At 35.5% G+C, this 27,954-nt stretch overlaps 5 protein-coding genes across 6 annotated transcripts in view; 2 read left to right on the plus strand and 3 right to left on the minus strand.

Moving 5' to 3' along the window:
- Positions 1 to 6,878, minus strand: part of LOC123314742 (furin-like protease 2) — a 282,497-nt gene extending 275,619 nt beyond the window's left edge. For both annotated transcript variants that reach the window (XM_044900056.1, XM_044900054.1), the window contains exon 1: positions 6,596 to 6,878. The gene's annotated coding sequence lies outside the window, so the exon portion shown is untranslated. The remainder of the gene's footprint in view (positions 1 to 6,595) is intronic.
- A 4,493-nt stretch (positions 6,879 to 11,371) lies between these two features.
- On the minus strand, positions 11,372 to 13,559 carry LOC123314811. The gene is made up of 2 exons (XM_044900179.1): positions 13,437 to 13,559; positions 11,372 to 13,290 (listed from the first exon to the last, which is right to left on the minus strand). Exons 1-2 carry the CDS (start codon positions 13,534 to 13,536, stop codon positions 11,669 to 11,671), a joined length of 1,722 nt encoding a protein of 573 aa, XP_044756114.1. The 5' UTR covers positions 13,537 to 13,559; the 3' UTR covers positions 11,372 to 11,668.
- Positions 13,560 to 14,502: 943 nt separating this feature from the next.
- On the plus strand, positions 14,503 to 23,392 carry LOC123314813 (acetylcholine receptor subunit beta-like 2). Its single transcript, XM_044900180.1, has 10 exons — positions 14,503 to 14,615; positions 15,447 to 15,643; positions 16,296 to 16,405; positions 17,027 to 17,207; positions 19,585 to 19,741; positions 19,843 to 20,146; positions 21,600 to 21,752; positions 21,909 to 22,015; positions 22,209 to 22,321; positions 23,123 to 23,392. The coding sequence occupies exons 1-10, from the start codon at positions 14,546 to 14,548 to the stop codon at positions 23,327 to 23,329; spliced, it is 1,599 nt and encodes a 532-aa protein (XP_044756115.1). The 5' UTR covers positions 14,503 to 14,545; the 3' UTR covers positions 23,330 to 23,392.
- A 747-nt stretch (positions 23,393 to 24,139) lies between these two features.
- LOC123314815 (inositol-tetrakisphosphate 1-kinase-like) lies at positions 24,140 to 25,813 on the minus strand. Its single transcript, XM_044900182.1, has 4 exons — positions 25,436 to 25,813; positions 25,280 to 25,378; positions 24,535 to 25,213; positions 24,140 to 24,459 (listed from the first exon to the last, which is right to left on the minus strand). The coding sequence occupies exons 1-4, from the start codon at positions 25,550 to 25,552 to the stop codon at positions 24,347 to 24,349; spliced, it is 1,008 nt and encodes a 335-aa protein (XP_044756117.1). The 5' UTR covers positions 25,553 to 25,813; the 3' UTR covers positions 24,140 to 24,346.
- A 197-nt stretch (positions 25,814 to 26,010) lies between these two features.
- Positions 26,011 to 27,828, plus strand: LOC123314814 (probable cysteine--tRNA ligase, mitochondrial). Its single transcript, XM_044900181.1, has 2 exons — positions 26,011 to 26,972; positions 27,029 to 27,828. The coding sequence occupies exons 1-2, from the start codon at positions 26,264 to 26,266 to the stop codon at positions 27,808 to 27,810; spliced, it is 1,491 nt and encodes a 496-aa protein (XP_044756116.1). The 5' UTR covers positions 26,011 to 26,263; the 3' UTR covers positions 27,811 to 27,828.
- The last annotated feature ends 126 nt before the right edge of the window (positions 27,829 to 27,954 follow it).

Below are 27,954 nucleotides of genomic sequence, written 5' to 3' on the forward strand. Positions count from 1 at the left end.
GGCATCCATTATTTTCGTGTCACGAAAACAAGGAAACTGTAAACTCAAACAAGGGGGACAGTGTTGGATGCCACTAAATTTTTTCTTAATTGCATTCATTACCATGGAAAAACTGGTCTCAAAAATCGAACCTCAACGAAGAGTTCTGCTGGACGAATTTTTAACGGTAAGTAAAAGCTTGTGAGTTTCCTCACAAAACTTGCCTTCACTAATCAAGTGAACGCTTGATTTTTTTTTTTTAATTGAATAAGAAGGACGTCTTGATGATACAGTACCATATTTTCTCGATTTTGTCGTATTCCCCATAAGTTCACTCTTATTACCTATACCTATACTCCATTCACTTTTATTTTAGCAGTCGGTTGGCCATGGAAATTTGACACATTTCACTCTGTATAGTACGAAAATGTGGGGTTATAACGCTTGTCAAAACATGTTTGGGTTTTAAATCAACGCTATGTTGCCCGTTCTACGTAAAAGTTTCTGTTATTACGTACTTTATCACAATTTCGAATCTCTTCGGAAAATATTCGACGAACATAATTGAAGTTTATACAAACTGATTGAAGACATACCAAATCCAGTTATTTGTATGGAAAATACAAGAGATCAGTATAACATCATAATATGCACTAGCTTGAGGAGAGTTAATATTCGTTATCTTCTTTGGCTAAAGTTTGTATACGTTACATAAGTTGTAGATTTCAAAAATATTAACCCAAAGATGAAATGCATATGTTGCAGTGGTTGGGAATGGGTATCTCCCGAACGAATTAACAGATAATTACAAGGATGTTAAATTCTTCAACAAAAATCATCTTGCATCAATATAAGTATTAAAGGAAGTTTCAATGAAGATGAACTTCACCTTTGAACAAAAATTTCACATGAATAAACAATTAGCTGGACAACTGGCGCGTATTTGTGGCGGTTCATCTTAATGCATTGATATAATGATAAATAATTGGGTATTTATTGGTACCTTAAGACTTTTACAATATAAAGGACAAGTCAAATGAAAAATAGAAAAATCAATTTTCGGGAACTTATTCTACAATGACATTCATCGAAAATCCTGTAATAAACTTTTCGCATTACCTAATTCACTCAAACATAAAATTCTCAAATGCCACCACCACGCAATAGAAGGAAATTCTTTGTCATCCTCTTCATTCACAATCTTTCTGATTGTGGAAATATTCAGCTGAAATATAAGTCGTTTAGACTCAGATGAAACATTATATAAATTCTCTATTCTCTTACATTTCGCTACCGTCTGACGTATTGTGAATTTTAGAATATCAGGGTATAACTATTTGAATGAGCGGACCTGAATTCTAAATAGCACTTTCTGAAACCCTGTCTCTTTTTTCAGTCACTTTCGGCATTTTCGTAATAACGTACGTTCAAAAAAATTCGTCGTCAAGTAGGCTATGAAATTTTGAAGGCTGATGTTCGGTGGCTGAACGTATGTCTTTCCTTGAATTACTTCATCTTCCCAAAATATAAACAATGATGACATTAACCTATATATCGTAATTTTGTACGGAAAGGCACTTTTCAGAAAAGGTTACCTGTAAATTTCACCCAACGTTCGAGTAAGATGGCAAGAATCCAAACAATCTGAGGCGGTTAGAAAAGTTCTTCGTAAAAATTTTAACCGTTCACTATTTTCATACGTAAGAGACATGAATCTTGAATTGATCGTGGTAGTATGTTTTTTTGTAAGAAGGTTCTAGTTACTTCAGTCATATGAATAGATCACAGTAAGATTCTCAATAATATGTTTATTAATTCTCTACAAATATTGAATTTATTCAGTCATTACTGAAAATCCATGACTAAACTAAAAGAACTGAATTACATGAAAATAGCTATTGGACAATTTATTAAAATTCAATTCAGCTATAAAAAGGCATGATGCTTTCTCCTTCATAACGTTCTGCTATTGAAATTCCATAAAAGAAAGTAGGTCCACATTTTGCCTTTGACTGATGCATACTGTCAGTATGCATCAGTTCAGCATGATACTGAACTCCAATTTTTCTCGGATGCTACAAGGTTAGGTAATCACAACCTTTTCAGTTTTCAGATAACATGTCAATCTTTATGGAAAAAAATGGATATCTTGTTTTCAAAATCGGGTGGCATATGCCAACGGATACTCCAGCCACTTGAGATAAAAACTGAACAGAGGTTTGTCGAGCTTCTGTCACCATGTTTTCATTATTACTGAACTCTAGAGTTTTCTTTTTTGGTATACCACTTCCTTTTTTGTTTGAACATACCTGTTTCGTCAACACATCGCAAAACAGTACAATGGAAAAAGTCATTCTTAATAATCAACAGCAACATAGGCTTCAATGAAGTCGCCGGAACAGAATATTTCCATTTTCCTTCAATTTTCTTTCCAATTTTGAAGTAGAATTCAATAGTAAAAGTCTTTCACACGTACGTAAAAACCATCTTTATAATTTGCTGATAATTTTAATTCAACAACAACCAAAAATGCTAAAATGACAGTCAGTTCACCTGGAAAATAGTAAAGCACGAGCTAAGAATTACGTTTAGACACGAAATATCGACGTTCAAAATTCTAAGCCTACTTGACGACGAATTTTTTTGAACGCACGTTATTAATTGACATAAGTTGTGGCAACGGCGTTATGACATTAACGACATTTCATGAGTGCCAACCTTACTCCTTTCTAGGTACAAAAACTTGAGATAATTATTTCATGGCCAACCGACAGCTAAAATAAATGTGAATGCAGTATACTTGCAGTCTCACCTTTCATTAACAACACTTAATACCTATTCAGAGAAAAAAACACTCGTAATATTATCGGTAGCTTACTGAGAATTAATACAATTAAGTAAACCCAATTGTCAATCTGGTTAATTCAATTGGATTTCCTGCAAATATTGTTATTGTTCTATTTATAGATTGTTCTTTATCTGATAGAATAATGTTTCATTATTTTGCGACAGCGATAATTCTGGAAATCCCTGTAAACTCTCTAAGAAAATATTCTTCCTCCTGGAAAATCCATTGTATACACAACTCGTAGATTATATCAAGAAGTCAATTTTTCTCGATCTCAAAGAGACCAAAAGATCCCCCTGACATAATCAACATTCTCGATGATTCTGATATTATTCCTCTTAACAGATCAAACGTTTAATCTCCAAGCTGGTGGACCAATGTAGATAAGTTCATAATGAACGCAGATTTTAGCCAGGCTTCATTTGAAAAAGGTTTACAGTGCACTGCGACATTAAGGTTCATTCTAAATCAACCAAGAAATATTTTGAAAGCTCTCAGCCCTTGAAATCAGTAGATTCGATCTTCGAAATTGATGATCGTTCGACACAATGAACGAAGGGGTGTTTTATTTTTAATAATCCCCATGTCCCAGGAAGAAAATCCGAGAAAATTATAATTTTTCTTGTCCACTTCCAACTTCTAGATTATTGGGATCATGGCTGAAATTGAATTTGGATTACACATCGCGTACCTACTCTACAAAGTGTAAGACCCTATCGGGAAATTATAAATACGGAAAATTGGAAAACCAAATCCATATACGAACATACAATATTCAGTATACCCTCTGCAAAGTGGAATTTATCGTACATAATAGAACCTGATGTGGAGCTCAACTTCTGGAAGAATTTGCAGTTGGCAGTGTCCATTTGGCAGAATGGAGCACTATGAGAAAACAGCTGATCGGTAAACAATATGGCTGCCGTTGAGGACTCGAAAGTTTTCTCCCCATTCATTCCAGGGCTGTTTAAGTTTCCTCCGAGTAGTGTTTTCGCGGACTTCTAGCATTTATTCGGGGAAATTTCTCTCGAGTTAGATGAGACTACATAAACTGCGATGAGAAGTTTAGCTTTATGACGATTTTGGAATAGAGGAGAAAAGTATGAGGGAAAACCCTGCTTATTTCGTTGATTCGAATGTTCTTCTGTTCTTGATATCTCATTTTCAGACAAGAATGTCGAGAAAATTGGCAAAAATTCGCCATATTTACCAGAATATTGATCGTTTCTGATTATCAGTTTTTGCGAAAGATCTGATATCATGATTTAGTGAAATAATAAAACTGTCGACAGTCAAAAAGCTCTTGATTGTTGAATTATTGTTTAGTAGCTTCAAAAAAATTAAGAATAAAATTCCTAAATATAAGTATCAGAGCGGTACGCTCATGGTAAATATGTTAGGTCTATTTGACATATGAATTAAAAAACTACCTCAAAAACAGAACAGATATCCTAACTCTAAGACAATTTTTTTTCACAGAAATCATTGTGTTAAATTAATTCCTCGATTATGTTTCACTGTTTCTGTTGACAGTGTCGTTGAATGTACTCTCTATTTCATCGAAATATTTTGGTTTAATAGCCAGTGACCAAAACCTATTTGTACCTATTTTCAGCTCAATGTTGCAGCTAGTTTTCCCAAAACTTCTAGTGGACGGTCTACGTCAATCACCCTGTATGAACCTACCTTGTTCTTCACCCATTTTGTCCTTCTTTTGAATTATTCCCCAATAAAAATACCTTATTGAGATAATAATAGTATTCTACTATTCAAATATATTTTTTGTTAATTTCGTGAGGTCCTTGATACCGGTGGAGCAATTTTAAATAAGTTGGATGCAAGTTTCAAACTTGCATAATGAACTGGAATGGTGAAATATGCAATTATGTTGAAATTTTGAAAAAAAAAATGTCGTGGTATCCTTATATCTGAATTTTGATTAGAGCTTCGAAGAATAATTCATGTATCGACGTCCAAAACATTATGGATGACCCTGTTTGAGCTCAGATGGATGGTACCTATTTATATGAAACAAAATATGAAGAAAAACTGCATTGAATTATTTTATTTCAAAAATATATTATTTTCTACAAAATATACCTAGGTAAGAGACATCTTCATAAGTTATTCAAATGAATATACAATGGATATACAATGAGATATATCAACTATATGTGTACAGAAATCAGAAAAGATATTTCATTGATCATATCACGTGAAAATACTAAAAATTTCTATTAAAATGAGCACATCACATGAAAAACCTATATCTGGAGATAATTTTAGTAAAAAACTCACAATAAACTTCAAAACATTCCACAATTTTCTATTAAAACAATAAAAACAAATCACATCGCGTGGATCTATGAAAACACACACATGATTCGTTGCTCAAATTTCAAATTCCTTCTTCGCTAAACTTCTAGCTCGTCTCTCGATGAATCTTTTCACCTGGGATGCTTTTGATTCTCTTTTCATGTAACTCACTGTTATAGAAGTGAATTCATCAGCATTTTCCAGTTAAGCAGGTTCTTCTTTCGGTTCTATGAATCTATTCAAAATTAAACTTTTATTTAATGCAAAGAATATGTTAAAAAGATTTTCGAATTGTCATTTTCAATTCTCCATAATGTTATTCCTAAATTAAAAATATTCACTTAGTGATAGTTCACGAAGAACAGTTTTAATTCGCGACATAGTAACTAGACACCATTTCATTAGGTAAAAACAAACATAAACTAAACAATTTCACTTTACTCTCCACAAAGAGATACAGAACGTTTCCTATGAAATCCAAGAATCAGCTGATCGTGACTTTTACTGCACTGTAGGTAAAATTCTACTGCATAAGGTCATTTTCTATAGGCGCTTACAAAACAACTCATTCTAGACAGGAAGCACATTATAACTAAAGTATTTTCACCCACAACATAAACCGTTCCAATTTCACTTTCATACGAGGCAGCTCTCCTTGAACAGACTCGAATTACTATTTACTCTAGGAGCAAATCGCATTAATTTATGATTTGGACACGGATAATTAAACCAGCTGATGATAAAATTTGCCGAATTAACTCACTTCAAACCAAATTCACTTATGATTCTACTTTCGTTCAGATGAACACTCTAGGTCGCGTTCTGATGGAACAGGTTGAGAGTGAAATCTCATACATTATTCCTTGTGCAGGTTCATGAATAATTAAACCTATTTTCGTGAGTCGGGGGTTGTTAAATTAAACACGATTTTCGACATATATGTCGATTCGATGTGTCAGTGAAATGACCAGTATTTAGTTCTTGCCATACAACAACTGTTGCAGCTATGACCATAACAACTTAGAAGGATTGGTTGAAAAACGGTATTCTTAATGATTTCCACTTACTTCATTCACTGTCCGTGAATAATTTGGTCATTACCTACAAAACGTTCCACAATTACATTGTCCTTGTCCAACTTTTACAAATGTCAGAGTATTAAGCAGAATTAAATACAATCGCATCACAATATTCTGAATTACTGATGTGGAATAAAAGGCTGATTCCAAATTTTCGAACATCATAATACAAGAAAATCTGTGTCACCAGGAAGTTATTCAATTTTCACTCGGAAATTCATGTTACTCAATACAGAAATATTGAGAAATTATGGACAGAGTGAGCGGTCTCCTTGCAAATAATTGTGCTTTCTGCAGATACACTAATGACCGTTGCTTTCGCAAAGATATTATGACAAACTTTTAATTTCTGCAATGAATTAGAAAAACTCACCAATACTTCTGTTGCGAAACTGACAAAAGGCAAATCCACTTTCTACAAAAACACTTTCCAGTCGTTAATGCAAACACAAACTAGCACGATTTTGTGGGACACAAAACGTTCTAAACGGTACTCTTTTCATTGGAGTATTTGTCGGATAATTTCGTGTACATCTTGATCGAAATAAGTCAAAAAAGTCAAGAAAATCACGAGAACATCGCTGAAGTAACAGATGTTCCGCAGTGACAAAATACACAGATGAACGTCAGCTGCGAACTGTCAAATAGGTAATAGGTTCGGATAGCGAAGAGATACTCCATTTCTGTGATGTGCAGAATGGGGTTCTGGGTGCGCACCGCCAGATGGAGCCTTGGATCGAGACGCAAGAAGACTGTTTTCGTTACGTATGGGGGCACTTTTGGTTTTCCCATTGTTTAAGAAGTTGTCTTTGAACAATGGTTTTACCGGAATTTTGTCACGAAGGAGGCGTTATTGGAGCATTAATCATTTATTGAGGTTTTCGTCGAACAAGTTCATTTGGTATTCCTCAGTAGATTCCACTTCAATGGAAAAAGCGTGACAAATATTTGTTGTATCGATTTCGCGTCGTGATATTTTGAGAGTAAAATCAGCAATTGTTAACTTTTGTCCAACAAAGCTTCGAAAGTTCGCTTTCATGTCTATTGATCCCATAGGATTCTATTCATTTCAAATCTGGATTTTCCAAATAGTAGCTGAATCTTCATAGACCACCTATTTTTTATTTTTCATCATACTTATCATCCCCGAACTGATGATTTTCAGGAAAAAACAGTCTGTTTTGAATTTCTTATCAATTATCGAAGACTTACCTGGCTGGTGTGGACTAAATGTGAAAGGGACGCCAAATTTATTATTTTCAAGATTTCGTATTGAAAATAACTCACAAAAAGTTGTTGTATATTTCAATAATTTCAATTGCAAACTAGAGAAAATAAGTAGTGGAAGGGAATATAGACTGATTGTCAGAGTTTCAAAGAAAGGCGTTCCTCCAGGTCCTCTATGAAATTTCACTTAACATTCATTTTCATTTCTTATTTCTATCTATTTATCTTTCTTCGTGTCTAATAGCTTCTTGTTAATTTTAAAGAATGCATGGTTTGTCAATAGACAAAATTCCGAAATGAAGATATTCAAACACTGGATGAAACAAGAATAAAAGAATGAATTGTCATCGTCATAGAGAAAATTAAGTGTAATGAATTTGATTTAATCGAAATCCATTTTGGTCATTCTTCTTTCCTTCCTTCCCTACGAAATTTCGAAAAAAAAACTATAATATTCAGTTCTATTTTGTGGAAAGTCATCATCAACAAAAGGAGGGTGGAGAATAATGGCTTTGGCCTGGTTGGGACTGGTAAGCAATCAATCTGTCAAAGATGATCCAATTCCAAATTGTCCTATGATTTCATTAATATTAATGAGATCGTTTTTGCCCGCATTGGCACAATTTTCGATCAACCTTGACCTAGTTTTTTTTCCACATTCCATTACATTCTGTGGCATTTATCATAGTCTTTGTCTATTGTTTCCATCAATGTTGAAGAAAAATCGATGCATTCGAGATCTCTAATAAGATATTCAGAAGTTCATAGTTGCCCATGGTTCTATCAGAAACGCTGAATGTACCTAGATAATTCTAATCTTTCCAACGAGGAGATCGATAATCGCCAGAAGCTAAAATTACTTTCTTCATCTTTAGGAGTGAATTCAATTGGTAAGGTTGGATATAAAATGTTCTCTACCTTTCCTTCACCAGGAAGTTAGTCCCTCACAATGAAGAAATGATCAAATCCGAAGTTGCTTTTATCCGTCATATTTATATTTTCATTCAAGTTATTTTTATGCTTTTGATTAATCATGGGGTGCTTAATTTTCTTCAGTACATTTTTTAATGAATAAACCAGAGTTTAAAAATTATCTTCAAAAATAAAAAATTCATTATATTTCGTTTTATCCTCCCTTCTTTTTTGCCAATTTAATTGTAGGGGTTTTTGCTTGAAGGGTGAAAGGTGAAATGGTCTGATGGCTGTTTCATGTAATGAAGTCATCAGCTGTCAGAATTACACAGCCAGTTCCCCAATTAAACTTTTTTCCCCTGAATACTAATAATATACCAAAGCCATGTTGAGTTGGGCAAAGATTGTCATAAAAGTACTTTCAGGATAATTATAGGCATCTGATGTTTCTTTTTGTCTCCAAAGGAATAGAAACTCAGTTACTATTGCTTGATATTTCCGAATCACCTGGAAGAATTGACGAAATGTTCACATAATAAAATTAAATCTAAAGAAACAAAATACCTACACTGTTCAAAAATGGTTATGGATCACGTATAAATTTCTCTTTATTCGTGGTTTTTGTTGAGTTATCTGGAATATCTGTTTTACATTTTAGGGGTTCAGAGCTGAAGTGTCCATTCAACCTAATTTTGAGATGAATAGTTTAGAAGTTGTTCATCACCCATTAATTCAAAAGTGTCTTCTTTAGATTTTAAAAGGTTAGAATGTAAGCATATGCTTACATAAGAATAATAATGAATAAAGAAGTCACTTTTGAATTAATTGGTGATAACTTGTAAGCCATTCATCTCAAAATTAGGCTGAATGGACTTGGTTCACTTCAGCTCTGAACCCCTCATTTGTTATTTTAGAAAAAATTGGGGACATTTTGATTTGTCCCCAATGTTATTTCATCTTTTTATCAAGCTCTTACACTCTGAAATCGATTAATTATAGTAGAGACTACAGATGGTGGCATTAGGAACCATGAGATATTTGTTGCTTAACTCATTTCTTCTCGCTTCGTTCAGGAAGCACTGCAAGCTAATGCTTTTGAAGGGTGGGCTGGCCATCTCGCTCTCCAGACATAAATTGTATCGAGCACTTCTGAGCAGAGATGTCTAGACAACTTTCCTCTCTAGAACATCCTACACTGCGCAAAAAAATTAACGCACATTCTGAAAATCTCAATTTTAATGAAAGTTAACTCTACACTGACTTTATAACTTATTTTTTCTCTGGGGAAGGTTTTGAACGAAACAAGACACATTAAATGGAAGAAAAATTCAGGATTTCACCGAATCTTACTTGAAAGAAGAGAAATGAACAATTTTCAAAATACCTAAATGCTGATGAGTGATTCAATACTTGGTATTTCCACCCCTTGCGTTAATTACAGCTCGGCAACGACGGTTCATACCCAAAATGAGTGATCTTAAAATGTTCTGATCTAATCCTTCCCAGATTTCTCCGAGTTGGATTCCTAAGTCATTAAGAGTAGCTGGATGATTTTCTGAACTTCTCAGCCTTCTATTGAGGTTGTCCCAAACCTGCTCAATCGGATTGAGATCTGGACTTCTTGCTGGCCATTCCATTCGAGACTCTTCAACCTCTTCAAGGTACTCCTGAACGATGCGCGCACGATGGGTTCTGGCATTATCGTCCATAAAAATGGAATTTATACCAATGTATGGGGCAAATGGCACTACATGCTCTTCAAGAATGTTCCTTATATACTTATCAGCATTCATAGCTCCATTATCAACGACCTAGGTCTGTGCGAGCAGTTAAAGATATTCCACCACATACCATAATCGATCCTCCCCCGAAACCAGTAGTATTCAGGAAATCGCACTGAGCATATCTTTCATGTGGACGTCTGTATACAAGGGAACGTCGATCACAATGGTAGAGGCAGAATCTAGACTCATCTATGAGGAGAACTCTTTCCCAATCGGCCTCTTCCCAATGGATATGCTCTCTCGCAAAATCCAAACGCGCCCTTCGATGGGCTAGGGTAAGAGCTGGGCCTCTTGCCGCGACGAGAGGCCTCAAATCTTATTCTCTGAGGCGATTTCTTATTGTCTGAGTGCTAATTTGCACCTCGTGAGTTTGCTCAATCTAAATTTGAAGGAGGCGAGCGGTTGCAAACCGTTGTCTCAACGAAGAAACTCTCAAGTAACGTTCTTGAATGGCAGTTGCTACCCGTGGTCTACCCTGTCCTGGTCTTCGGACATTCATACCTGTCTCCCTGAATCGCTGCAACATTCTGGACACACTTGTATGGGGAAACTCCAAACCTTTCTCCAATTCTTGTGTATGTCCACCCTTCTTCTCGCAAAACTACCGCTTGGGCACATTCCTCTTGGGTCAAATTGCTTGTTTCGCGTTGCATAGCGATCGAGTGTAGAAAATCAAACGAAAGAAAAACTATTGATCACAAGGATTGATCGAGAACAACTGATTTTAGAATGGAGCTAATACATTCAAAATCTGATAATATCATCTTTTTTTATTCCTGCTGGGAAAAAACATCTGTATTAAAGAAAACCGTTGAAAGTGGATAACATATGCATGCATAATTCTGATAAAAATAATAATCATTGAGAAGTCCTTCAGTTGTAGAATAAATTTGAGATTTCCATAATGTGCGTTAATTTTTTTGCGCGGTGTATTAACAATCTGGAGCAGCTTTCTAACACTGGACCAATTTCTATAAAAATATCAAGAAACGTCTCATCGAAAGAGCAGAAAGCTTAAGACAAGTTTGTGCTGGGTCAACCAAGTGCTAGCTTTACCGAGACTTTAAATTTCCTCGTTATAATATTTTTCTCTCTGTGTTCTATATTATCACAATCTTTTGCTTTGAAACAATAATATGTAGGTATTATTATTAACAGGCAAATCGAGATCTACTATTGAAACAACCCCTGTAGAGACATATCAAAGAAACAAAGAAAATCTGCTTTATTTCCTTCAAGCCACAGTAAAACACGAAAACTCCACAGTCAAACAATTATTTAGACATTACCTCACAACAGAACTAATCAGATATACATAATGAACAGCGATAACGATCGCACATGAAACAGAATTTCTTGAAACCAGTTTACATTCGCATTCATTTATTTTATTTCGAACTTATCCAGCTAGATTCATTTCACCACTTATTATTCCACTTCCTCTGTCCGTCGATGTTGCACGCTAAGCCATAATCATTTCCGCACAAAATAACGGCCATCATTCTCTCAGCGTATCGAACCCCTCAGTTAGAGAAAAAAGTCGGCGTCTTCTTCTTGAATATCCTCCTGATGCAACAGCAATTTTCGATCGCCCTCAGACACTCTGAGTCGCTATCGTCTTCGACCTGCTGCTGATGGCTGAGATGTAAAACCTCGCAGGTTCTACTTTGAGGCAGACCCTCCGAGTAAAATTCGTAATCTACGGATTGCCGTTTTTTCGTGCTGTATTTATTGGGGATTTTTTGTGACCTCTGGTGGCAACCGTCTTCTTTGACTTTCTTGGTTTCGTTTATCGTTAGGAGCTCCTCGGCGGCTTCCCTGTAGTTGTTAAATTCCGCACCCGCCCTAACATACGTGTCGTTTTGCCTCTGAACGTTTTTCACAGAACAAATGTCATCTTCGAACATGCAACTTCTATGTTCCACATCTTTACTCTTTTTACAGCGCCCCCCTTTCATCATTTCGGTTAATTTTGCAACAAGCGGTAATTTTACGGGTTTGACTATTTTAGATGGGATAGCCAAGCTGGCCATTAACTTACTATCGAAAGTTTTAGCGTCTGTGTCCGAGTTAATGCCGGAAATTTCATCTGTTTCGATTTCTTCCAAAGCATCTGACGTTTCTGACGTGTCCGGAAAGGTTCTTCTTATTTCTATGCTCGATTTATCCAGTTTTACCCCTTCCACCACACTGAATCCCCTCTTTTTCAACCGTCGTTTCTTCTGTTTCTTCTTGGACTTGAAGAAGGAATCATGGGAAGGCACCAGAGGCGCTGATAGTTGTCCCAGGGAGAAACTACAATTCGACACTATTTCGTCGAAAAATTCGTTCTTATTCGATTTTCCAGAAGTGGTTACTTCGTCATCTCTGATCGGCAAGAATTTGATGCAGTTTTTACTGGAAAGTCCTGTGGGTTTTCCCGGTTGTTTAACCACTATTTCTGGCTCGATGTATAGGTCCACCTCGACTAAATCGATGTTGTCACCAGCGTCATCGTGGCGGACACATTTTGGTTTCCAGTAGTCCGTCGACTGGGAGGTTCGTTCGGTATCTTTGCTAGTACACTGAACGGATTTGTTCTCGTTGCTGAGCTGTTCCTGATCGTTGCCCAAATCTAAGCCAGGAATTTCGATAACATCGGTTTTGGCGCAATCCGTTTTACGGGAGTTAATGGACGCTGTTTCTGTAGACGTCGCAGCTTTCAAACATATTTTTTTCGGTGGCGGTTTATACCTGACTGCCGACTGCGTCGATGCGTTCGATATATTGGATTTTTCGCTGATGGAAGACAACGACGGCCTGATGTTTAATTTCTCCTCCCTACATCGTCGACAGATGGTGCACTCTTCTTTCAAAGGACAAGCGAGTTGATCCGATTTGTTTCTTCCAGGTTCCTCCCTTCTTAAATCAACCTCCGTTCTGTGCAATTCCTCAGGATCATTCAGTTCCGCCATATCTAATCTTCTTCGAATGAAATTTATCTTTTCCAAGTGATCCTCGTCGATTGTGTAAAGCTCGCTGTTGCTCTGGGAAGTTCGGGAACTTCCCGATCCTACATTATTCAACCACATGTTCACCCTCAAGTTGGGTCTGGTTTCGAACGGAAGCCTTTCTATTGGCTTGTGATCACCTGAAGGGCCAATATCTGAAATGGTTCTTATTTTACATCGATGCCAGAACAAACACTACAATAGGTCAAAAATGAAGAGAAGTATTGCTGAATACACAAAGAATAAACGAGTTGATAAATAAACAAAGACTTTATCTGATTTATAAAATATTCTGACTGACCTGGTTTACAGGAATAAGATCTTGGTTTAACTCCAGATTTTGAAACAGACTTGTTTTCCTCATCACCATCGCTCTTGTTATTCTTGAAATATTTTGACATACCTTCATATATTCTTACATATGGAAAAGCACAACTGACAACTAATTATGTGTCAAATAGGATTGAACCAAAAAAATTATTTCGTGAACTAAAGCACAGAATATTTTGGAAGATAGAAGGAAGTTGCATAGAGTTATATCGAAACTGTTGGAGGGTTTACTTGCACTGAGACCTTAAGGTCTATTGTGGCCTCGTAAGAAAAATTCTCGCTGCTACTCCAACTACAGTTCACACCTTACTCTGTGATGTTCTTTCTGGTTTATATCTTGCAAGAATCTGCTAGAGTATTCTTCATTAAAAGATCATTTAGTTATATCGAAAATAACGTTACCGGCATCATTGATATATTCATGTATTCTTAATTTGTGAATAATATGGTGGTACCAAAAGTCAAGAAATCAAGTCCATAACGGGGTTGCAGTTACGGGGATGCAAAGAGAAATTGAAGAATTCGAGCGATTTTCCACATTTTCATTTTAAAGCATTAAAATCGAAGTGTTAAATTTTCGTTGGACCACATTGTATACCAAAAATGATAAAAATATTCCCACTGCAGTTTGATTACATTCCCCTGCAACCTGAAGGTGTATTACGCCTCTCACGAGAGCTGTTCTTTCACTGTAAGAGGGTCCATATTTTACTGAAACACTTAGTATATTAAATTGGACGTAAAACCTCATAGGAAGCCACATTTCACCAACTCGCATTCCCATACTTCCCCTACGTTCATTTCGAAGACAAATTAAGGGTAAGTGAAGGCGGACCACGTGTTTATCCAAGAAAGTACATTTCCTTTGCATCCAGAGGTAACAAATATTGTTTCTATCAATTATTCAGGAGACATAAAACCCCAAAAGCTGTTAGATCTCCTCCGACCATTTCAATTATTCAAATATTTGAAATGTTTTCGAATGTTTGCGGGACCTGCGCCCTTTCATTGATTTTCCGGCTGTTCTGTGTGCAGACTCCGGTGGATAGCCGGATTCAGAGATGTGGGCGTGATACCAAAATGGCAATGTTATTGAAATTTGCCTCAGTTTTTATTTTTATGCTTGTTGTTTTCACCAACGATGTCTCAGGTATGTGAGAGTCTGATTCAAGTTTAATAGGTTCAGTTATTTTAAGGTATTTCGATCAAAAATTCAAATTATGTTGTGTTATGTTTGCGGCAATTTATAGTGGGTGTATTGGAGTATCAAAACTTTTTACTCTAAGGAATAACTTTGAGCTTGAATGCTGAAATACAGATACAACTATTTTTCATCGACTGATTCCATTAAGCAGAAAATTGACGTTTTGTTCGACCAACGCATATTATTTGCAAGGTTTTTTTGCACGATGTTTATCTAAAAATTAGGCTGTGTGCGTAGTACCTTTTATTCGAAAATTCATATGAATTATGAAGCCTAATGACCCTCCTCTTTCGCCATCTACTTCTATAGTACATAGTACCTAAATATCTCTTGAAATTTCTAATATCTAACCATGAAACAACCCTCATGGTAATGACCAGTCCTGGAATAATAACGAAAACTAATTATTCAAACATTATATTGTTGTTGATTAGAATTCAATAAAAATTAACCCTCTATCCAAGAAAAATTCTTATCAATAAAAAGTCTTATGTGAGAATATAAAGAAGTTTATTCATACCACTGATTCCAAATTTATTTTTCTCCAATCAATTTGAATTGAATGGTTACATCCATGACAAAATCATGAAAACACCCATAAAACGCATAAATAATTGAAAAATTCAAGGCCCTGTCACTCCAATTATAAAATTCGTCCCATTAATTTATAGCTCAATTTCAATATACACTGTTTATCAATACATATAACAGAATTATCTCGCACTGTGAAACATAATTTTGACGTTGTTTAATCATTAAATTAATCCCATTTTTCAGCAAATATTAAACACATAGAAGCCAATCCGGACACAAAGAGGCTTTACGATGATTTATTGAGTAATTATAACAGGCTCATTAGGCCAGTAATTAACCACACAGAAACACTGACTGTCTGGCTAGGATTGAAGTTGTCTCAGTTAATTGAAATGAATCTCAAGAACCAAATTATGACCACAAATCTATGGGTGGTACAGGTAAGAAGAAAAGAACATGTAATTTTTTAAAGGACAGTGTTGAGGTTATATTATCGTTTAATGAAATAAAGTATCAAATGAGCCTATTAGGCTACTGTTTTTCCGCCTAATTATGGATATTTCACTTACTAACTCGTAAAAATAATAAAATACTTTGCTTTGAAACGTAGTATTTCGACTTACACTGAAACAAATCCATGGGGATCACAAATATAACCAAATTATGGGTGTTATAACCATTTAGCATCAGGTAGTCTAGTGTAATAAAATATTTTACCACCACAATAAATAATAGCTCTTTGGAATACACAACTTCAGAATATTTGAACGTCCTTAGAACTATCGAAATTATGATTTGAATTGACGAGTTAGTTTTAATAAATTGTATAATAATACGGTAACAAATTGTAGTAAGTGTGTTTACGGTTTTGGCAAGGTGATTTGGTTTAATTACTTAGCTCAAGGGTAGTTTGCCCATGACCAGCCTAGAGACTCATATGAAAGGCATGACATTTCATTCAAACTTAATTTTTCTAATATATCAAATTTCACCTTTTGGCACAGGTTCTAGCCTGTTTAGTAGTTTCGATAAATCAACGAATTTTCAAGAATTTTTCGAAGTATCAAAAAAAACCTTCATTTTCCTTTTCAGAAATGGTACGATTACAAGTTAAGGTGGGACCCAGAAGAATATGGGGGAGTAGAAATGCTATATGTCCCCTCTGAGCACATCTGGTTACCAGATATTGTACTTTTCAACAAGTATGTGAGAGTTCTCAATTAATTACACAAACACACCCAATTTTTTTGAAATACAATAACAATTTTTGCTGATGCTCAAGCTCTCAACACGAATATTTGAATTTTTTTTTCAATTTCCGTACTGTAATTAAGAGTAATTTGATGGAATGTTTCTTTTCATGAGGTCCTGATTTTCCTGAATGATGCAGACGAAAAAATCTCGAAAATCTCGTTACCCAAAGAACAAATTTCGTAAGAATTCTCATTATAGTCATTACGTTAACAAAAGCCACAAAGATTTCTCTCGATTATTGCTCCACGCCATCCCTGACTGCGTTGAGGAAAAAACGCACGTCTATCAATCCTCCTTTCATGAAGTCCGATCAGTTTGGGGAAAACCTCCATTTCCTTCATGAACCGAGAACGGCACAGCGTGGAAGATTACAAATTCTCCGCGATTTTTTTGCGGGAAGAAGAGAAAGTGGACAGCAGGAAAACCGTAAAATAAAATAAACGAAACAATGAAAGAAACCTCATTTCATCCCGGCTGAGCGTCAAGCTCAAATAACGGTTTTTTATCAATGTCAGTCGTTCGCAAGGAAATGAAAGCAAGTAATTGATATAAAATGTTTTACATTTAAGTGCAGACGGCAACTATGAAGTAACCCTGATGACCAAAGCTGTTTTATCCTACACAGGGGAAGTAATTTGGAAGCCGCCATCCATTTATAAATCTTCCTGCGAGATAAATGTGCAATACTTTCCATTTGATGAACAGAGCTGTTTAATGAAATTCGGCTCGTGGACATACAACGGAAAACAAGTGAGTATAATTTCTGGAGTGAAGAAGATTAACTCACGACCCTCGTCAAGAATATCCACTGATAATTTCATGGACCACAGCGTAACCGTTTGATCTTGAAGAATTTTCGACAAGCTGAATGTGATACATAACTGAAAGCGCAACTCTTTCAGTAATAAATCTCACAATTTTATCGATTTCGGTGCAACTCTTTGGTATTGGTGATTTTTTATCTAGCTCCGTTTAGATTTCCTTCTTTGAAATGGCATTTTTCAAAATCTGCGAATTTGAATCTACTATATCTTCTGATATATTCGTCTGATCCAATTGGGATTTCCGGTAATTTCCCATAATTAGCATTGCCAAGGCTTCCACCTTAGCAGAAAAACTAGAAATACTAAAAATATAAAAAATTATATTGTTCTAAACTGGGTCAGATATTCGATATCTTGCTATCTTTATATACGAGTTTTTATATATCAGTTTTCGAATAAGCTGAATCTATTGCGATCAATTTCGAAAGCCTATCTCCCTTCGTTTAGATTTTCATCTTGGAAATGGCAATTTTTCAAAAATCGCAATTTTCAATCTGCGATATCTCCTGTTATACTCGTCTGATCCAATTGGGATTTCCAGTTTTATAATCAGCATTGCCAAGGCTTCTATCCTAGCACAAAAACTCGATTTCGAAAATCTCGATTTTTTGAGTCAAAAATGAGCAAGGGGTTAGACCCCCCTAAAATGACCTATTTGCTACTCTGTCTGAAAATCAGGATGTTCTATCACTGTCTTAGGATATGGAGTGCATAGAATTTGTTTTGAAGATTCTATAAAACCAAACAGTTAATGATTCAATAGAGAATTGCACTCCAGAGAGCTCTTCGAAGTCAACTCGAAAATGAAAAGTGGAAAAAAAATTCATTTCTCCTAAACAGGGCCAGATATTTGAAATTTCGGTATGAAAATATAGGTTTTCGCACACGCTGAATCTATTGCGAGCAATTTCGAAAGCCTATCTCCCTTCGTTTAGATTTTCATCCTGGAAGTGGAAATTTTTCAAAAATCGCAATTTTCAATCTGATATATCTCCAGTTATACTCGTCTGATCCAATTGGGATTTCCAGTTTAATAATCAGCATTGCCAAGGCTTCTACCCTAGCACAAAAACTCGATTTCGGAAATCTCGATTTTTTGGGTCAAAAATGAGCAAGGGGTTAGACCCCCCTAAAATGACCTATTTGCTACTCTGTCTGAAAATCAGGATGTTCTATCACTGTCTTAGGATATGGTTCATTGAATTTGTTTTGAAGATTCTATAAAACCAAACAGTTGATAATTCAATAGAGAATTGCACTCCAGAGAGCTCTTCGAAGTCAACTCGAAAATGAAAAGTGGAAAAACAAAAAAAAATATTTTCTCCTAAACAGGGCCAGATATTTGAAATTTCGGTATGAAGATATAGGTTTGCAAACACGCTGAATCTATTGCGAGCAATTTCGAAAGCCTATCTCCCTTCGTTTAGATTTTCATCCTGGAAGTGGCAATTTTTCAAAAATCGCAATTTTCAATCTGCGATATCTCCTGTTATACTCGTCTGATCCAATTGGGATTTCCAGTTTTATAATCAGCATTGCCAAGGCTTCTATCCTAGCACAAAAACTCGATTTCGAAAATCTCGATTTTTTGGGTCAAAAATGAGCAAGGGGTTAGACCCCCCAAAAATGACCTATTTGCTGCTCTGTCTGATAATCAGGATGTTCTATCACTGTCTTAGGATATGGAGTGCATAGAATTTGTTTTGAAGATTCTATAAAACCAAACAGTTGATGATTCAATAGAGAATTGCACTTCAGAGAGCTCTTCGAAGTCAACTCGAAAATGAAAAGTGGAAAAACAAAAAAAATTATTTTCTCCTAAACAGGGCCAGATATTTGAAATTTCGGTATGAAAATATAGGTTTTCGAACACGCTGAATCTATTGCGAGCAATTTTGAGAGTCTATCTCCCTTCGTTTAGATTTTCATCTCGGAAATGGCAATTTTTCAAAACTCGCAATTTTCAATCTGCGATATCTCCTGTTATATTCGTCAGATCCAATTGGGATTTCCAGTCCTATAATCAGCATTGCCAAGGCTTCTACCCTACACACATAAAAACTCGATTTGGAAAATCTCGATTTTTTGGGTCAAAAATGAGCAAGGTGTTAGACCCCCCTAAGACCTATTTGCTACTCGTTCTGTCAAGCAAAAATCATCGTAGAGCTAAAATAAACATTTTATATGGGTGGGTACATAGATAGTTGAATAACATCTCATTTTAATTATTGAAGAAAAACCTGTAAATGAAAATACTCGAGAATGTTTCAGAATATGATATCATTTCATGAAATTAACTCCAGGTGGATCTGAAACACATTGACCAAGTTGCTGGGAGCAACATAGTCAAGGTCGGAATCGATTTGAGTGAATTCTACCTGTCAGTTGAATGGGATTTGCTGGCAGTGCCTGCTACTAGAAACGAGGAATACTACCCTTGTTGTCCGGAACCTTATGCTGGTAAGAAACTTTTCTCTATGAACTACCAATTACTTCATAAATCTGTTGCCACAGGAGTCTCATCCAATCATCCCTGTAACACATCCCCCATATCATTCCAGACATAACCTTCAAGATAACGATGCGTCGAAAAACCCTTTTCTACACGGTGAACCTGATAATTCCCTGCGTAGGAATCACGTTCCTCACCGTGCTGGTGTTCTACCTTCCCTCAGATTCCGGTGAAAAAGTCAGCTTGTGCGTGTCGATTCTGCTCTCTCTCACCGTGTTCTTCCTCCTGCTGGCAGAGATCATCCCACCCACATCTTTGGCCGTGCCCTTGCTGGGGAAATACCTATTGTTCACCATGTCCCTAGTTACTTCTTCCATTTGGGTTACAGTTTGCGTGCTCAACGTTCATTTCAGGTGGGTATCATCAGTTTCGATCTCGTGTTTCACGGCAAGGGTAAAAAGTAATTTTCATAAACTTATTGAACGGATGATTCGTTAGCCGTGGTTTTTCACATAAAACAGGTTGGTGTTTCAGGAAAAAATATGTTTGCTCTTGCAGCGAGGATATGTACGTTTATCCTCCAGATAATAAAGAACAATATTTATGTAACTACATCTAGCCTTTAATGATATCTCAGGGCGAATTCATGTCTACGCGTTACTGAAAAATTATCTACATAATTGCCGAGTCGTAGTATGCTTCAGAACAAGTGGTAGCAACCAGTATAACCGTAGTATATTGCTCTGCGTTTGTCTATCATTTCAACTATTTGTTAGTTTAGTATTTTTTAGTGGTGTATGCAAAGATGAGGTCCAGGGAGGTCTTTCAAAAAACAAACAAAATATACAGGGTGGGAATTTGAAAACTTGTCAGTCCAATTATGTCAGGACAAGGATGATTTCAGAGAAAATGACCGAACAGGTCAATTTCTATTCGTAGGGGGACATATTTCGAGCAGAATTTCAAGACAAAATCTCCTCAACCCTAGGAGTAGGAGCTATCACCCCTAAATTCTCAATAGGGAATACGGGGTGAGCTTTACATCAATTGAAAGATTCTTTAACCCTCTACCTCTACATGAAATACTATGGTTTGCAAAATTTTTATTGAGTCCTTGAAGTAGTTACAGGAGGTGACAATTTGATAATTTGCTAGGCCAACTATATATTGACGAGGATGTTTTCAAAGAAAAAGCCGGAACAGGTCAATTTTTAAAAGGAAGGGTACATATTTTGAGCAGAATTGTAGGTGTAGGGGCTATCACCCCTAAATTCTTCATAGGGAATATAGAGAGGGTGAGCTAAACCTCAATTGGAAGACAATATATCCCTCTACATAATACTATTGTCTTCCAATTGAGGTATAGCTCACCCTCTATTCCCTATTAAGAATTTAGAGGTGATAACCCCTACACCTAAGATTGAGGAGATTTTGGCTTACAATTCTGCTAGAAACATGTCCCCCTCCGAATGAAAATTGAAATTGACCTGATCCGACATTTTCTCTGAGAACATCCTTGTAGAGACATAATTGACGTGGCAAGTTTTCAAATTGTCAGCGCCGGTAACTACTTCAAGAACTCAATAAAAATTTGCAAACTATAGAGTATTCATGTAGAGGGTCAAGTGATCTTTCAATTGAGGTATAGCTCACCCCCTATTCCCTATTAAGTTTTCAAATTGCCACCCTGTAAGATTGTCGCCCAGGGCAATCTCCAATATGTTCGCTCTAGAACTAAATATATATGGCCCCCTCATTTCTCTATAAAAAAATCACTATTCGAATCAAATTAGAGAACCCTATATATTTTTTAAATAAAGGAATCGAATTCAACATTGAAAAAGCAATAATATCTTATCGATTCAGATCACCATCTACCCACAAATTGGGACCATGGGTTAGAAAAGTTTTCCTGCAGTGGATGCCAAAGCTGCTCATCATGAGGAGGACAACGTATACTGTGCCAGAATACGATGACAGCATGCCGCCACGTGGATATACGAACGATATGGATATGCAGTGAGTACCTTAATACCTTTCAACAGTATATGAAAAAGGCTGATTTTTTTCCTTCAAATTCATCATCCATTTAATTGAATCACCCTGTATATTATAATGAAATCGACATTCGAATAAATTTAATCGATTGATTCATATTTCTCTCATTATTTTCAGAATGAATGTCAGCGAGCCATTCACAACAGATTTCAAAATAACTAGTAAAGAGCCAAGCTTCGTATTACAAAATGCAGAGGACAATAAACTGAAGGCACACGCCTCAAGTGAGTAAAACCGAAGAAGCTATAAGTTCAGATTAATTCCACGCAATGTATACATTATTTTCTAATACTCATGAAAAGTGAATTTCATTCTGTATATTGCTGAAATACGCAAAGCTTATCATTCATAGAAAAAAATTGCCACAATTTCTAGCCATCTAACAATTGAAGTATATAAGAGGTTTTCTCATTCCAGTGACTTGTTCTTCTGATATAACTCCCCGTCAGTTGTCAAACAATGTTCTCGAAGCTCTACAGGGAGTACGTTTCATTGCACAACACATTAGAGATGCTGATAAAGACAGAGAGGTATTTTTCTTAATAATAATAAATTGTTATTTTTCACAGCTGGTAAGGTGTAGAGCCGATTGACGAGTCTCAAAGGGTTATTGCGCTCGAGCATGTAGTGTGGAAGGGCTCTTTGTGTTCCTCAGGGTCTGTAGTTTTCAGTCGGAAATTGGCATCATGATTTGGACCGGAATGAATCGAGTTTTTGACGGTCGTACGTTTTACGAAAATGAAACCGTTTTTCACCAACTTTTACCATTTTTAATTGCCCTGTGAAATCAACAATTGGCTCTGCCGCACCATCTATAATATACCAAGGAGTGGACGGTCTAAGTATCACAGAGTATCAAATAACTGAGTTATTCACAAAACTGTACCTGGCTGACCCGGCAGACGATATCCTGTCATAGTGAGGGAAAATTCAGTAATTGAAAGTAACAAGAGAGATGGAAAAATTAAGTTAAAATGATAGGAAAAGTTAAGAATGTTTCTATTCCGAACTTTTCATTCAGAAAATTGATTAAGCACCTAGACTACCCAACATACATTTGCGCGCGAAATTAAAATTTAATTTAGTTTTCTTGATTCTCAGTCAATTTTTTCGAATTCTTCTTCCGTAGGAACCTTCTATGGAGTATGAGGAAGGTTTCAGAAAAAAATTCATAAAATCGGTTCAGCCGTTTTCACATGATGCGATGACAACGCAAAGCAGGCCTCCATTTCAATTTGTAGATTACTGTTATATGCTTCCTTCCATAAGTACATTGTAATACGGAAAACTTCAGCTGCTTCATATCATAATGTTTCTCGTATATTTTGCAGATAGTGGAAGATTGGAAATTCATCTCCATGGTATTGGATAGATTCTTTTTGTGGGTGTTCACACTCGCTTGTATTGGAGGCACGTGCGGTATTATTTTCCAAGCACCCTCTCTGTACGACACCAGAACCCCCGTGGATCAACAACTCAGCGAAATAACACTTTCGAAAATATTTCAGCTGCCTCCAGCTCACATTCCCATTCAATAATAAGAATAAAATAGGAATTCGAAGTAATAAAGTTGTTATTAAAATTTTTCGTTATCACATATGTTCTGATTTAATAAAACTGATACCTTCATATCGAAAAATAGGAACTAGTTTTTGAACTTTTCTAACTGTATAAAAGTAGCTTCAGAGCTATATACACTACTTTTTTTCCACCTGTCCACACAGGACCGCATAATTAATATATAAGACCTGGAAGTGATTATAGCTGAACCGTTTTTTGCAAAAAAATTACCGATAACCGATTTTTTATTTCCCAGATCATAAAAGATTTCATTCAGTCACCTCCAGTGGTTTTCGAGAAAATCTAGAAATGAGGAAGGCGGAAGTAGTAGTAGTAGTAGTAACCTTTGAAATCGTGTGTCAAAAACTATGGAAATTTCATGGTGGATTTAAATTTTTTCTAATACCTTTCTATTTTATCTCTGTACTTTTCCGCAGTTATTTCAGTTTCAAAATTGTATATTTCCGAAACAGGCGAGAGAAAGGTGCGGTTAAGTTCGTTAATGACCATAATCCGCTCGGCAGTTTCGGAGTTACAGGCATTTGAACTATTTTTTCCATATTTGATTTGACATCAGTCGAATTGAAACTTATTGAGAGTGCAAAGCTGGCTAGATTTTCTCAACTTGTTGAATCTGTATCTTTGGAAATATTGGCATAATAATTGTTTTCTTCAAGCAGCTTTGGGGCGATCACCCAGGTAATGAATTTTAACAAGCACAAAAACGCTCGTAACAAAATAATTCATTTCAGACGAAGGGACAAGAATGAAAAATTAACAACACAATCTATATTCTGAAACTATTTAATATGTTTAATCTTAAGAATTATCACCATTAGAGTTGAGATTAATACAAAAGTATAAAATTGAAAACTATCTAGTAGAATAGATACGATTATTGTAAGATACTCTTTGAGAAAATATTCCAGTTGAGTCAAAAATTGAACAGTAGGTAAATACTCATTTGGTACTTTCACAGGCTGTATTCTATAGCCTCATACAAAAATATCAGTCTTCTCTTCAGCTTTTCCATTAAATTGATTCATAGTGCATTTTTCCTTCACACATTCCAATAATTCTTCGAAAAAATTTGGAAAACCATCATAACCTGAAAGAAATAATTGTCGATTAAGGACCAAGGAGATAACGAATAAAAACATATGCAAAGTTCTGTGTCAGGTACCTGGAAACGCATTAACATCGATGATTGCATATCTTGAAGTCCTATTTGATATCACTACATCGACACCCAAAAGATCCATTCCGAATTCTTTCCTTATAGTTTTGGCAATTTCACCTAGAATTTTATGATCCGGTTCAATTTTGACTACATTCCGATCTACGGGATCCAGTATAGATAAATCATGATGGCATCCAGCTTTTGATACATCGCTACTTTGGAAATTTATGACGTTCAATTCTGTTGTATGGAAATTTTTTATGGATGGCCTCTCAACGCAATGATATTTTGATCCTACTATAAATAATTTATACAACACAGCATTATGATTTATGAAACTCTGAGCAACACAAGGTATTTTTATTTGATTCAACTGTTTTTCATTGAAGATAATGGTCATTTCATGGGCTTCCTTCGAACCATGACCTAATATTGGTTTACAAATGAAAGGATATGTCACATTTGAAGACTGCAAATCCCTCTTAATATCGGATATCTCCTTGTAGTTCAATTCACAAAAGTTTGGTGTAAAAATCCCATAATTATATAAATCTGTTGATCTTATGATCTGATAACATATGTGTCTATCCAAAAGTTGTCTTACATTGCATATAGGATCAATTACTACTATAGATGGGTTACACTGAAGAAAATCTTCGATCATTTGTATTTTCTGAGAATTCTGAAATTCATGGGCAATAATTAAGTTTATTAAAAGTATGCCTTGGAGCTGAATACGAAGACATACCTGCTCGTTCCCTTCTTTAGCAGATGCAATGATATCTGTTAATTTATGCAAGAATACATGAATAGGACCTTGTTCATCTAGAAATCTTTCCAAGTTCACCTGGAAATGTATCCAAATAAAAACTTGATATATTCCCAATGATATGAGTAGAATTACATTGAAAAGTTCATAGCCATGATTAGCGCAAACTGATTCAAATTCTTGCCAATCAAATTTCTGGGCCTTTTTGTGGGACATCCAACATGCTAGTCTCAAAGAGGGTTTAGGCGTCATAGTGTTTACAAATTTTTTCAAAAGGATATATGTTTCAAATGGTACAGTGAAACAAGTACATAATGCAGAAAGAAATGGGTGTGAATACCAAAAAGTGATAAGGAGAAGGAAAGGAATAACCTATGAAAAGCTGTGTTCAAAACATTACACCGAATTCTGATAACAAATACCGTTGTGGTAATTCAACACAGATTATTTCATTCTTTGATAATAAGCAACAGATAAAAAACTCATGTTGAACATTTGATATTTGATTCAAAATATTATTGGGACTCTTGAACTACCACATTCATGAATCTCGTGAACTAAACACTGAAAAAAAAATTATTTATTATCAAAAAAAATTCAAATTTATCAAAGTTCTTTGCGATGAGGAAATGAGATTGAGATTCCCATCATCAAAATTAATTCGAAGAAGGAAGAGAGTTGTTTGAGCAAGGCTTCAAATTTGAATTGAAAGCGCGGTGTGTAGATAGCTAAACTTCGAATGGAAGATATCTTATCAGCAAAATAACAAAGCTGAAAATAAAAGAAAGCAATTTATCGACCAATTTAACCATTGATTAGCACCAGAAGATGCATTGCATTCAAGAACGTTTCGTTTTATCACCAATCCAAGATATATTATTAACCTCAATTCGTGCATGATCAATCCAAAATCATTATTAATATCATAATATCGATGTATTAAATATAGAAACTCAATTCACAATGAAGGTACATGGAAACATTCTCAATTTTGTACGGAAAAAAGCTACTTGGATAAAACCTCAAGGCTATAATACAGGCATAAACATATATAATTGCATTGCTAAAGAAAAAGTCCCATTAATAACAAAACAAAAGGGAATTCTATCTTGGTATTCTTGTGGACCTACAGTTTATGACGATGCTCACATTGGTCATGCTAGTTGTTACTTGAAAATTGATATTCTTCAGCGAATTCTATCTAGATATTTCAATTTCAAAATAGTAACGGCTATGAATATCACAGATATAGATGATAAGATAATTGAAAGGGCAAAGAAGTTGAATAAGCCCTACGATGAGATTTCTAAATTTTATGAAGATAGGTTTTGGGCTGATTTACGTAAATTGAAGATCAGAAAACCAAATGCTGTTTTGAAGGTCACCGAGAATATATCTGATATGAAGGAATTCATCAACAGGTTGATAGAAAAAGGTTTGGCTTATGAAAAAGATGGATCAGTGTTTTTTAATGTTAAAGAATATTCGAATTATGGTAAACTAGTGAATATAAAGAAGAATGATGAAAACCATGATTCTCAAAGTTACGAATTGCCTGATTGTGTTTTATGGAAATCGAATAAACCTAAAGAACCTTTTTGGGACAGTCCTTGGGGCGATGGAAGACCTGGATGGCATATCGAATGCTCTGTATTGGCAAGCAAGTTATTTGGTATGTCTGAGCCACAGGATAGTAGTGTGACTTGAAAGTGAAAATTTTTCTTTTAGGTTCTTCAGTTGATATACATGCAGGTGGAATGGACCTTAAATTCCCACATCATGAAAATGAAGAGGCTCACTCTTGTGCTTATCATTCTTCGTCCCAGTGGGTTAACTATTGGGTGCATATAGGACAGTTGTATTGCAAATCGTCAGTTAAAATGAGCAAATCTCTCAAAAATACTATAAGTGTCAGTTCTTTATTGGAAAACACAAAAGCTGATGAGTTCAGGCTTGCTTGTTTGTTGTCTCATTACCGAAGCAGAATGGAATATAGTGATGAATTGTTGAAAATGGCTGCTAGAGTACTGAAGAAGTACAGAGCTTTCCTGAACAATTGCGAAATTTATTGCATAAATAACAAATGTACAATATCTGATGATGAAAGTATTAGATATCTTCTGTTAGAAAGCATAGAAAATGTTCACGAAGCTTTTTGTGATGATTTCAATACTCCTGAAGTTATAAATATTTTAAATAGGATAGTCAAAATAACTAATCCTTTATTGAGCTCAAAAAATGTTTCAGTTCCTACTGTTATTGGGTTGAGAAATTTTGTACATCAATTATTAGAATTATTCAACATCGACAAATCAGAAGAACAGATGGACAGACAGCAAGATGCAGAAGTTTTGGAAATATTGAAGAACTTCAGACAAAATATGAGGAAAATTGGAGTAACAACAAGAAATAGTGAAATATTGAGTTTGTGTGATGAAGTGAGAACTTTGTTAAAAAATAAGGGTATAGAAATAAGTGATATTAATGAAAAGCGAATGTCTATGAATTAAATAACTTCACAAAAAACAGCTGTATCTCATTGATTACGGAAACGATGCCGCAATATCTAATATAGATTTAAATAGCCCGCTTATTTGAAAGCATGCCCAGTTTGCACTGAATTATTTCCACTACCACTCGATAGCCTACTGTAG

The sequence above is a fragment of the Coccinella septempunctata genome, chromosome 6, assembly GCF_907165205.1.
Source record: "Coccinella septempunctata chromosome 6, icCocSept1.1, whole genome shotgun sequence".
In the NCBI taxonomy this organism is placed as follows: domain Eukaryota; kingdom Metazoa; phylum Arthropoda; class Insecta; order Coleoptera; family Coccinellidae; genus Coccinella; species Coccinella septempunctata.

Bases quoted from the DNA above. Each gene is read 5' to 3' on its own strand.
- LOC123314811 (XM_044900179.1), bottom strand. From the start codon at position 13,536: ATGTCAAAATATTTCAAGAATAACAAGAGCGATGGTGATGAGGAAAAC. The intron at 13,291-13,436 runs GTCAGTCAGAAT...GAACCATTTCAG, and splicing joins ATCTTATTCCTGTAAACCAG to ATATTGGCCCTTCAGGTGAT.
- LOC123314813 (XM_044900180.1), top strand. From the start codon at position 14,546: ATGGCAATGTTATTGAAATTTGCCTCAGTTTTTATTTTTATGCTTGTT. The intron at 16,406-17,026 runs GTATGTGAGAGT...TTTACATTTAAG, and splicing joins GATATTGTACTTTTCAACAA to TGCAGACGGCAACTATGAAG. The intron at 17,208-19,584 runs GTGAGTATAATT...AATTAACTCCAG, and splicing joins GGACATACAACGGAAAACAA to GTGGATCTGAAACACATTGA.
- LOC123314815 (XM_044900182.1), bottom strand. From the start codon at position 25,552: ATGACGCCTAAACCCTCTTTGAGACTAGCATGTTGGATGTCCCACAAA. The intron at 25,379-25,435 runs GTAATTCTACTC...ATACATTTCCAG, and splicing joins ATGGCTATGAACTTTTCAAT to GTGAACTTGGAAAGATTTCT. The intron at 24,460-24,534 runs GTACCTGACACA...TATTTCTTTCAG, and splicing joins CGATGTTAATGCGTTTCCAG to GTTATGATGGTTTTCCAAAT.
- LOC123314814 (XM_044900181.1), top strand. From the start codon at position 26,264: ATGAAGGTACATGGAAACATTCTCAATTTTGTACGGAAAAAAGCTACT. The intron at 26,973-27,028 runs GTATGTCTGAGC...TTTTTCTTTTAG, and splicing joins ATTGGCAAGCAAGTTATTTG to GTTCTTCAGTTGATATACAT.